General features: G+C 36.9%; 1 protein-coding gene across 1 annotated transcript in view; it reads left to right on the top strand.

Annotated features, from left to right (window-relative positions):
• UNC13C (unc-13 homolog C) overlaps window positions 1–12,215 on the top strand; it is a 201,073-nt gene that overhangs the window by 88,174 nt on the left and 100,684 nt on the right. The window contains exons 12-15 of the mRNA XM_068958236.1: window positions 3,653–3,803; window positions 8,402–8,470; window positions 9,860–9,949; window positions 11,029–11,157. Coding sequence (XP_068814337.1) covers window positions 3,653–3,803; window positions 8,402–8,470; window positions 9,860–9,949; window positions 11,029–11,157 — 439 coding nt within the window. The remainder of the gene's footprint in view (window positions 1–3,652; window positions 3,804–8,401; window positions 8,471–9,859; window positions 9,950–11,028; window positions 11,158–12,215) is intronic.

The following is a 12,215-nucleotide window of genomic DNA, read 5'->3' on the forward strand; positions in this document are numbered from 1 at the left end:
TCAGATTTCACTTATGTTGATACAGGAAGGGAGGCACATTTAGATTGTTTCAATTGTTTAGTCACTAAGATAATCTCAGTGCAAACTGAATTCAAAGTACTTGATTTTAATAATTTAATACCTTTAACCAGAATATGAGAAAATAAAAGCGTTTTCTAAACATTATTACTTATTTTTCTTTAAATGAGTAATCTCTTTGCTTTTCTTTTACAACTTCATACAGTCTCTTGTCTCCTGCTCTGCTATCTTTTGTTAAGTGATTTCCAAAGTATCCTTTCTGCTGTCGACAGAAGTTCCTAGCTGTGCTGATCCACTAGTAGTAGTAGGCCAACTGCTTTTGAAGTGGCATGGCTATGCATATGGCAGGTAGTGACAGCCACAGCTCCCGACTCTGCTCCAGTATAAACTTTGTTTTAAAATACAGCATACGTGCATCCCAGCACCAGTGCTAGATTGCACATAAGAAGGGCTGGGAGTTGCTTCACTCATCATCATCCAGCATAGCTGCACTATTGTATACCCTTTTATAGTTCAGAATGCCAGAGGGAGCCAGTGGTGTGTGGTAGGGTGTGACTTCTGTCCCTGTAGGGTTGGACTTCGAGTGCCAGTTTACCTCTTTTGTAGAGATAGGGTGTCAGAAAGGTGGGTTGGAGGGTAAAATTGTGGTTGAATCAAATGAGAACAGGCATATGGTATTCCACAGGTATATGGTAGGAAGCTCCAGATTGCAGGGCCTGTAAATTTGAGGGAGAGGGACAGTAAGAGGGTGAGAAAGTGAGGGAAGGCTTGGAATCATGGGTTTGGGTAGTTAAAGAATGTGCAATAACACCAAGAATCCGTGAACTGTTCCTTGGTCTATAAGAGTGAAAAGGGAACCCTTTAAATTTGTCAGTATGATGAACTGTAGATACTGTCTGAAAATGGTTGTCAAAACCTGAATAGCTGCATAAATATATGAATGATTTGTAAACTCAGTCTTGAAACATAGTTCATTTAGTGAGACACCTCAGATAAATCAGGCTTTGCAGGACAGGTGCACTGGTATTATTTGTCTTTTGATCAGAACCAGGTGAACTAGAACCAAGTGAAAGAACTGAGACATAGTTGCAATGTCTGTGTCCTGTCCCAACTTGGAAAGGTTCCAACCCTTTCCAGGGCTCTGATTAACATTAGAATGCATTTAGTAAAATGTACTTTTATAATTTTAAACTGCCTGATGCTGCAGAATGACAGAAAGCAAAAGGAAAATGGAAATTTTGTCATTTTCATTGCACTTGATCAACAGTCGCTATCACAAGTATAGGTTGTAAAGGGTTGTTTTGTTGTTTTTGTATGGTTGGCTTTTTTTTACAGATGCTGAGTCTCTGGATATCCATTTGCTCTGAACTCTCAGGAAGCTCAACTGTCAGGAGCAATGACAGAACAGAGATAATATCCTAAAATACAACTCAGTAGGATAAACTGTGGCTTCTGGATTTGAAAGTAAATCTTCTGGAAATTTGCTCAGCAGCTGCAGAATTGTTTTACAGTAATCTTACTGCTTTTTGGAAGCCTGCACAAAATAAATCAAGAAATAGAGAGCAATGAGGAGTGCCAGAAAGGATGTTCTTGCCGCTTTTGATCTCATCAAAAGCCACCCCATGATCAGTCATGGGATGGCTTGCCGTGCATAAAGGGCGGGATTTCTGACATGGTCAGCCAGGATAGTTCCTTCTCCTTTCTTCAAATATCTTTCTCCAAATTTGGTTTGTTTTCAAGATAGGAGCCCAGTCCAGCTCTTGGGTGGCTCAAAGTGAATAAGAAGAACCAGCAGAAGACATCTCACTGAACTTAAAATGTAGACCTGAACCATTTTTTCCAGGGTCTGTCATTTTTCTTGTGGGCAACTGGTACAATCTCAGTGGCTCCTCTCATAACCACTGCTGCTGAACGCCCCTTTTGTCTGTGTCTTCTCCCCGCAGCAGACCGTATGTTAAAAGAACCACTCTAAGAGTCGCTGGGGTTATTGGTTCCTTCTTACCTGCAATTCAGGGTTCCTTATACAATCAGGATCCTTAGTTCCACTTGAAGATTTTTGGAAATAGTTTTAGGTCAACAGTAAAATTATGTGTTAATTATTTGGGGTGTCAAATTTTTTAAGAATAGTTCTGTCATCTCTGCATACGTTTCTCCAAATGTATGTGATGAATAGATCAGCTGAGATTTCTATCAACTTTAAAGATTAACTGAAACTGGTGAAAATCACCTGACATCACAATTGTATTTTATACAAAGACACTGTATATTTTTCCAGGTTATAGGAAACACATGTGACGTGCTGAAGCATTTTCCTAACAAGTAGGTGGGCAGGCTGATGTTTTTGTCAGATTCTTGTTGTAGTATTTAAAAGCACTCCTCAAAAATACTGGCGATGAATAAACGTTCTGTAGTATTAATTATCCTTATAAGCCATATAGCTAGGAATGCTGAGCTCTAGTCCTGGCTGAGGTGATTGATTTGATGTAGACTTGGGCAGCTTCCCTCAATTTTGTTAAATGGAGATAATAGCACTTAACGATCTACCTTCCAGGAATGCTGAGAAACGTTTGCAAAGCACACAGAACACAAGTGGCATGGTACAAGCTTTAAGCATCAGTATATATAACCACATCAGAACAAGACTGTGCAATGTGTAAGCCCAGCACAAAAATACTTGAAAAAGAGTCTAATGATAGAGAAAGCCTGGGAACTGAGAGTACAAGGCTCACCGAATCTTTTATCCTCCTCCTTCTCCTATTGCTACTGCCAGCCTCAGCCTTCAGTCGCAAACTGAGCTCATCAGTGTGAGATTCCCCCACTGTTCCCGTAGTCTACCTCACTGCATAAATACGTGCATGCCCCTATTTCTATGTTATGTGCATTCAGCACACAGATGAACTGTGGCTTTAACCCCCCTATAGTTCAGTCCCATGCCACAGGAATGTCAGTGCTGCAGCTTCTCTCCAGGATCCAAATGTTCCAGATCTAGGGAGCTGGAGAGAAACTGTAGGCTTGTGGGGGAACATAAATCTGTTCATACTCAGCAGGAGGTGGGTGCTAAAGCCTTTCCCCTCCTGAAGCACCATACCTGCTCAGTGACAGACTTTGCCTTTCTTTAAAAGTGATTAGTTCTTCTGATGAACCACAGTGGAACAATTTCCGCCACGGCCAAAGTCAAACCAAGATAAAAGCAAGGTGACTTGATGTCTTGCCTTTCAGTAATAAAGTAACCTAACATACAAGCTACAGCAAATAGTTGATTTTAGCCTTTTTGTCAGTATAGGTTAAATGGTCTTCTACTGGAGTACAGATCTCTTGTGGCCTTTTATGATGACAACCTCATGTTTGAATTTAAGTTTGTGTTTAATAATTAATGGATTGTTTAATAACAAGATACTCAAATCATATTTATATATTCAGAATTAGCTGAATAAGAAGGTGAATCTGGTGCGTTCACTTTAAAAATACCACTGGCAATTAAGTTGAATATGCCTGGATTCTTGTTATATATGTCTGTACGTTTGTCCATGAGGTCGCTTGACGTTTACACCGCTGGAGCTGAAAAGAAACTGTGGTAAGCGAATGTGCAGAATTCTTCCCACCTTTAATAACTGTTAATTTGTCTGAATCGTAGGCACTTCTCCTGTCTATCTTCTAAATATATGTGCCCTGGTGTGCCAGCAGTTATGAGTACATTGTTGGCCAACATAAATGCTTTCTATGCTCATACTACAGTCACAACTAATGTATCTGCCTCAGATCGATTTGCTGCTAGTAATTTTGGGGTAAGTAGACTTTCTTTTTTAGTAGAATACTAGTCTTACTCTTTATTTTCTAATATATGATACAATATTAAATTCAAAATTCAAATTTAAAAAAGTCATTTTAAAAAATGAGAGCTGTTATTAGCTTTTGAAAATGTTTCCCTGAGTCTTTTCAATCAATCAGTGTAAAGGCTACAGAAGATGTTATTGTCCTTTTAAACTCCTTATTTAGTGGTGTGTAGGGTGTATGGGGTAGAAAACACGAGCATGCAAAATAATAAAATCTAGAATGCTAGTTTTTGTTGTTATTGTAGTGGGGCTTGCAAACTAGTAACTGCACTGTACTAGCTATACGTTGCATTTGCTTTCTTGGGTTATGTAACTCATAGAAGCAGCATCAGTAAACTCATATTAACCTAATGGATCTAGCCAAAAATATTTGTAGGTAATAACTTGTATACAATGATGGACTTTTTCTTTGATGAAGTAACAGATGCTTTGTCCAAGACCTGGATTTATGTCTCAGAAATGTTGAACAGAAGGCCAGCATGTTGTAGTTCTCATTTTTTGCCTACTCTCTCTCTGTGGACAGACTGTTCAACAACAAGCCTATTGTGAGCTTGCCTCAGAAAGGAGGACTGATCTTTTCTTATGTACTTCAACTGCATGTGACTGATAAAGGCCTATAGAAAACTTAAAGGTGATATAGGAGATGATGCTTATGTGACGGCCCTCTGAACTACCCACTTGTCCTGCAGTTACTCTCCCTGTAGGGCTTTCCATCATCCTTGCACAGGTTATGAACTATGAGGTCTTCCTTTCATCTCCCAGACTGGCTTTGAGCTCAACTTCTGGTTGACCCAGTGAACATAGAACTAATCATGCTATTAGGACAATTGCAAAGATGGCCTCTAGCCACTCAGCATAATATCTGTGTAGCAAAGAATAGCTTAACTGGTGATGTAGCTTGCACCAGTGAAGAGAGTCCCTCATATAACTGACTATCTCGCACTGTCATCTTTACCTCTCTACCTTTTTAGCTTTCTCCATCATCCTTATCACTTGATGATCACCTTCAACAGAAACAGTGTCCACAGGGAATGGTAGCACAGTGGCAAAAGGACCTTTTATGTGGAGCTGCAGGATAGGTTATGAGAGTGCACAAGTATTATGCAAACCCTGGGTCTGAGAAGCATGCCAGAAGGGCCTTCCCAGCTTTTGGAAAAGGTGTTGTGCTTGAGGACTATGTGAATACCTTGTGAATGCATCAGAAGCATCCTAGAGATTTGCTATGAAGACATAAGGGAATGTCTCAAACTGAAGAGCCACGTTGAGGAGGATCCGTGGGAATGGTCCAACAAAGCAGTGTAGACATGGCTAGAGTTATAGTGGGTTCTGTGAGTTTAATGCATAAAGAGGAGGACCTGTTAAGGAGAATCTCGCGAAACAACTTCATGTTGCATATGGCATTGTGATATAGGCACCATAAAATACAAATGTGTGCTTATCTTATAGAGAGAAAGTAGTGCTAATGAGAAGGTTAACAGGCAGTTCTTGTTGTCACAGAAAAACAGTACACAAACGTGTCAACTAAGGCTTCTAGTAGAGTGGTTTAATAATCTTAATTAAGTGTAAGAGATGGTGACTTTGCTTAAGACAGGTCATTTTCAGTTGATGGAATGCCAGTTTGCAGTGCAGTCTAAAAGCTCAGTTTTGAAATATGGTAATATTCACCCTCAGGAAAGAAAGATTAATGAGCGTAACTCTGCTGTCCTTCTAGCTGCAGGAGGAAGTAAGCTGCATTGAATCTACCAAAGTGCAGACTTCCTAGTCTTTGAACATGATGAAAATAAATACCCTTTCATTCTATATCCTGATTTGTTCACCTGCCTTCAATGGGAGATGAAAGAGGAAGGGAGAGCAATTGTTCTGAGAGATTGCTTTTATATTTGTACTATTACATGTGATATAGTTAGAGATAGAGCATAAACATGATTCAGCCCTGAAAAGTGCATTCCTTCCTTCCTCTTTTTTGGTATTGCTATTTTTTGTATGCACAATTATAATTAATTAAATACAAATTATAGTGGCATGAAGCAGTGTCGGAGGTAGTAACGCTTTTCTCCAACAGTAAGAGAAAAATTGTAACTTCTGCAGGATTTTCAGGACAGCATTACTGAAATACTCATTTGGACTAGTAAATCAAGAAAGACTTAATTCCAGTTTTGCTTTTGTTTCCCCATTAGAGATCAGGGACACAGTTCAGTTATCGGCTATATCCAATAAAGGAATTCAAACCATGCCTGAAAAAGTCTTTATTTTTAACTTTGTAAAGAAAATTTGCTCTGGATAGTAAACCAAATTTTGATCCAAAGCAAACTGTGTATTAACTATAGCATTCGTGCATACTTTTTCATGCAGGGACCTCAAATAATTAGAACTATTAATTTGCATTTCATCCACAACCGTCTTTGAGATGGAACTGTTTTCTATAAAACTCACCTTGTGTAGTAATATGCCATAATACCAGAGATTGATTTTTTATTATTATTATTATTGCTGAATGCTGAGCATTGCTAGGGTCTGAGGCAACCGCTTACCACTATAAAGAATTGTAAGTACTCCTAAAGTAGTACTAACATGAATATATTTTCAAAATTAGGGGATGTCATAACTTTGCAAAATGTTTTCCATTAAATAAGTCATTAATTTTAGGTCCATTCAGTAGTTTTTTTAGAAAAAATATTTATTTTAAATATGTATGTATTTTTCTTTTAGGCGTTAATTCTGGTGGAAGCACTTACATGTAAATGTGACGAGGACTGGGTCTTTAGTTTGGCGACAGCATGTTCTTGAACTGCAACTTTATCTCTTGCTGCTAGAGTTTTGCTTTGAAAGAGGAACAGTAGTGCTACCCCATTACTATAAAGTGAAAAAATTTTAGAAGTGAAAAGCATTATTGGACTATTTATGATTTAATTACAGTATTACCATGATAGTGGACTATTGCTCTGAACTTACTGAGGTTCTATTTTACAAGCTAATTGATAGTTTATTGTGAAATGGTTCTATATCTTTGTTGAAATGAGACTATCCTTTCAACATTCAGGTCCTGTTAGACTTTTGAGTTTGATCCAGCTTTTGAAATTTAGAATGGTTTCACTGGATTTTCTATTCTTTGTTTCCATTTTGCTAACGATCAGAATTACTTTCTTTTATCCTCAGATTGGAGGGAGATTAACTCCTCTCTCTGATGTTAATGCCGGTTTTCTTTTGACGCAAATTCCAATCCAATTCATAGTTCAACAGATGGATTGAAAGACAGTAGTAAGCACCACTAATAGAGATTTGGGACTCTTTTTTCAAACAATTGACTTACAGGCAAAACATCAGATTATTTTTCTCTCTTGGGTCAAAAGACATTTATTAGTGGATAGCTGCACACCATGTCTCAAAAAGAACATCCAAATTTCAAGTCCTCAGGCTGCAGCTGGGACAGAGTTGGCTGTCTAAGTACTTTAGTACAGATTTATAAGGTGACAGAAAATTCCCTTTTTATTCATCCCTTAAGGAACTGTGCCAAACTAGTGGCTTAGGGTGTAGGACAGTGTTCCACTAATGGATAACAGCCAGTGCACAAAGTACTCCTGTTTCATTTTACTGCATATTTTATTTCAGAAAAGGTGTGGGTAAAAGCACACATTCTAAGAACTCAGATCTTGCTACTTCCAACAGTCTGTTCCTTTTACATAGGCTGGCAAGGATTTCTGCACATTTTTGTGCAGTGGACTATAGAGCACGTTTTAACATGAAGATTGGTGTTTAGACACTCTAATTAGTTTTGGGAATGGCACAGCTCATCTGGGTATCTCACAGCAAAATATTTTCATTGCACCTTCACCTGTCAAGATAACAAGTTCATCTCTACATTTAAAAGGGAAAACTATAACTACATAATATTATTTAGCTTATTCTCACAAGCCACTTTTTCTGAAGTTTTATATCATATACTTTTATATCAAATTGTGCTCCCAATGAACAATGTTTCTTAAAGGCAGGAGAAAGTGTTTTTTCCCAAGAATATAAGCAATTACAAGGCAAATGTAAAAATTTAGTAAGCTTTTTTTTTTTTTTAATAAGCCAGGCTAACATAACTTAACGCTTTGGAGTTTAAACTGAATTGATGCTATTGTTGCTTTTTTGGTCAGACTTCAGGCAATGTTTTTCAATTTCTAGATATTTTGTTTGAGTTATTTGTTTAAAAATGCAGCAGCTATTAAGAAAGGAAAATACCGTACAGAAGAGTCTACTTCAGGACTTCACTTCACCTAGTGTGTTACACAGCCACACAATGTTGAATGCATACCATGTAAATCACAACGTAGAACAGAAAGCAAAAGTAAAGTCCTAAAAAAAAAAAAAACATTTCCCAGCTTTGAAACACAGATATTTCATACCAGTACTTTTATATGGAACATTAGAAAACAATCTCTCTTTCAAATCGATTTAGAATGGAAGGCAGGAGATCATTAAAAAAAAAAAAAAAGTGAGCTGTGGTTATACTGTCAGTTACAGCAGCTTGGCAATTCTTATACAACATTCTTGTTTTCTTTTTACAGAGGGAAAAGTTCATAAAACTGCTGGATCAATTGCACAATTCTCTGAGGATTGACTTATCTAAATACAGGGTATGTCCAGTATATTCTACCTAGAGGACAAACCAATTTTTTTTTTTTTGTATAAACTTCCATGTGCGCTTTACCTACTTAAAGGAGTTTGAAAGATTAATCCCTCTTGTGGTGTAGAAGCTGAAAATATTAGGTGCTGACAGGAAATCCCAAATCTTTGGGAACAAAAACTTGAGGATTTAAGCATATTAACAGCAATAATTTTCCAGTTTGAACAAATTATTCTTTTCTTTCCAAAGGCTAACAGCTAAGAATGGGCAAAAGGATGGCCAGACATTCACGAAAAAGAACAGAATTGAAGGACTTTGATTTAATTGATCCACAACTTCATTAAGTTAATTCATGTGGGAGTTACTTTCACTGACTTATATAATGCAAATCGCAGTTCCTGCTGCATTTATTTCGAGAGGATGGCATCTTTGCTGAGGCCTGCATGCTAGGATCCTCGGAATTTTGAGGGAGAGTTGTCTCAGTTTTTTCGATGTTATGAATTCCAGTTTCATTTCTGTCTGACAGAGGTTCTTTGCACTGAGGTATGCTCCAAACCCAGCTTTTCTGGGAAGAAGCATGCGGGGAATACCTGCTAATTGCCATATCATTCTCAACTCCTTCTCCCTCTTCATTGCACTGGATCATGAAACTTTTGGATGATCTGCAAGAATAGGGCTCCATTAGTTACGACTCTCTTTCAGCTTCTAGGCTAGGCAGCCTCCAGCTCAGGGATTTCTCTGTTTGTCTGGCCTGCTTTCTAAAACTGAAAGAGGGAAGGAATTTTTTAAAAGAAACCCAAAGCCTCTAAGGTAGTAGGAAGGTGCACGATTTTTGAGACCAAAAACTTCATGCATCAGATATGTTCATTCTAGGTTCTTTGAATTTTAAAAAGTGTTATCTAACTTTTTTTTTGGAGCATAAGGATATTTGGCTGCTGTTTTGTGAGTATGAAGCCATTTAAATAACATCACTTCCCATCAGTCTTCCTGCTAACCTAGAGAAAAGAGCACAAATTTCATATATAATTCCTTCATTAAGCTTACTACTGAATTTACGCCTGCAAGTGATTTATGTGCCATGGGGACTCCACAGATGATTTCCTTTAGAATCATTTCCACAGCATTTTTCTAGTATTTTTTTATCCATTAATGTTATATCACAGTATTTTAAATTATTCATATTACAATCAAAGACAGTAAGTTTATCGGAAGTGCTCCCATTTGTGTCAAAGGGACACTTATTACTGACTTCCTCACAGGCAGAATTGAGGCAACAGTTGAATATTTTTAATCCTTCCAGGCAGCATCTTTGTTTTCCTGGAGGGATTTTTCCTAGCTGTTCAAAGATTAACTCCTTTAACTCCCATTTCACATGATTCCTCCCTTCCCGCTTCACTAGGATAATTTTCCTGCCAGCAATTCTGAAAGACTTCAAGATCTGAAATCGACTGTAGACCTGCTAACCAGCATCACTTTTTTTCGAATGAAGGTATTGTATTTCATTTGGATGAAGACTTTAAAAAAAAAAATGCTGTTGCCATTTATTTTCCAGGAATTTCATACCCAACTTTATACTCTTTAATTATTGCCATTGAAACTTAGAGATTAAGGAATGCTTTTACTATTCTAGTCTCTAAGTGCAGTTCATCTACTTCAGTTTTAAATTGAATCTCTCAGTTTACTGAAGATATGGAAGTGAAGTTGTCTTATTATCTTTGTGGTCAGATAAAGCTGTTCTTGAGAAATAAGCAACTATCTTTTCCTTTTTTTTTAATAATTAGTTTTTTAATTAGTTCTTTTGAATGCAACAAGAAATTTTCCTGCTTAATTTAAAGTCAAATCACATAAAGTGAAATCGGTTGGACCACTTAGGAACATGTATCATGTAGAACAATTTTTTCATACTAGTGTCATATTAGTATGTGTCAAACAGCAAAACAAAACATTAGCTCATACTCCACTTGCTTTAGTCATTCCAAGTGTTGATCTATAGGTGATCAAAGTCTGAACTATTTTTACAGTGGAAATGGTACACATTGGTATTACTGGATGAGAATACAGAAACACAAACCACGTTTGTCGCAATCATTTGCTATTTCAGTATGTTAGACACAGTATAATGAGGATAAAAATGATTCATTAAGATGAAGTTCAGAATAATATATCATACAGTGGAGTGAAAAGCTGAACTTTTTGCTTTAAAAAATGAGGGGCCATTTGAGCCAATACTCTTATTCAGAGCAAAGCACGTAATTACATGGTTTAATGACTTCCTAAAGAGGAAAGCCTACAAATGCATGTGTGCCTCTTTCATCATATGAACAATTTCATTCCACTAAAATTTGGTGATACAGCTCATTTGCCTAACTTCAGCATGTGTTTTGATGCACCTTTAAGCTAAGGCAGCCTTAAGTCAACATAATATAAATGTTATTTTTATCATTATTATATTTCATCACTTTTCATTCTGTATTAGAGAACTATATTCGTTTCAATCCTTGCATTTATTTCTGTTCCATCTAATTCTGAAATGTTATCATTTTACGGTTTTGTGAAATATTTTATTAGGTCCTTGAATTGCAGAGCCCACCTCGAGCCAGTACTGTGGTGAAAGATTGTGTAAGAGCCTGCTTGGACTCAACTTACAAATATATTTTTGACAACTGCTATGACCTCTACTCCCAGCTAATGGATCAGGTAAGGTTAACGTGCAATTTGCTCATTGCTCTTTCATGAGCAAGCCGTTCCTCATTCATTATTGTTAGTTTACCATAAGTAAATACAAAACATTCTGGTGTTCCTTTATACTGAAGCACTCCGGTTATTCTTGCTTTGTTTATGTGAAAAGGAGCAACATACAGTAAATAAAATCACAGATGGCTACAAACACTGAAATGATTAACAAGGTGAATTTCAAAATGAAAATGTGAACTCATAAATTCATTTTTTCACATTGGAAGAGACAGTAAAATTGTCCAGTGACTTTATGGAAGATGAAATTAGGTTGATTACTCTTCATTTAAGAGTCATAATTGGCAAGTAATTTTAAAAAATGCAAAAATTTCTTCAAAAGCAATTAAATGGCTTCATCCAGAATTTATATATATTTCACTTCAGTGACTGTAGGAAAGAAGCGTTATCATTTACTGAAAAGGATGTACTGTCTTTCCAGTACTTCAGGTTTATATTTTAATAACTACGACGTATACTTGGATCCATGCTTTAGTAGCTGCCTCAAGAAAGGTGAAGTGCCTTTGCCACAAAGTGCCTTTGTGTTTTTTAGATTAAGAACTTTTATGCTGCATGATATGAGACATCAAATTTTATCTGAAAGCGCATTTCTCTTGACTTCAAACTAGGAATACTAGCAGGTGTACATACTATACTCAGTACATACTATATTCAACTTTTCTGAAATAAGAATGGATTTGCTTATATTTTATTCCTGTTAGAAGGAAACTTATCTCTAGCTCTCAAGCTTTGTACACAGGAATCTCTCACCACCACCTATAGGCAGAACTTTTTTTCTAGAAAATCAGTTGAGTGTACTGAGCTGTGGTAAGGACTGTCTGATAAACACAAAACTCAGTAAACGTAAGCCTTCATGTATGCAGCAGGGCATCAACCCACACTGAATAAGAAAGTTCTGAATGATGATTTGTCGGTTTTTGTATTGATTTTTGCGGTTGGGTAACAAGAAGTTCTTAAATGATTTGAATTCCTGTTAAGGTGCCTGAAATTAATCTTTGCTCCAG

The sequence above is a fragment of the Struthio camelus genome, chromosome 12 (assembly GCF_040807025.1).
Source record: "Struthio camelus isolate bStrCam1 chromosome 12, bStrCam1.hap1, whole genome shotgun sequence".
Taxonomy (NCBI): domain Eukaryota; kingdom Metazoa; phylum Chordata; class Aves; order Struthioniformes; family Struthionidae; genus Struthio; species Struthio camelus.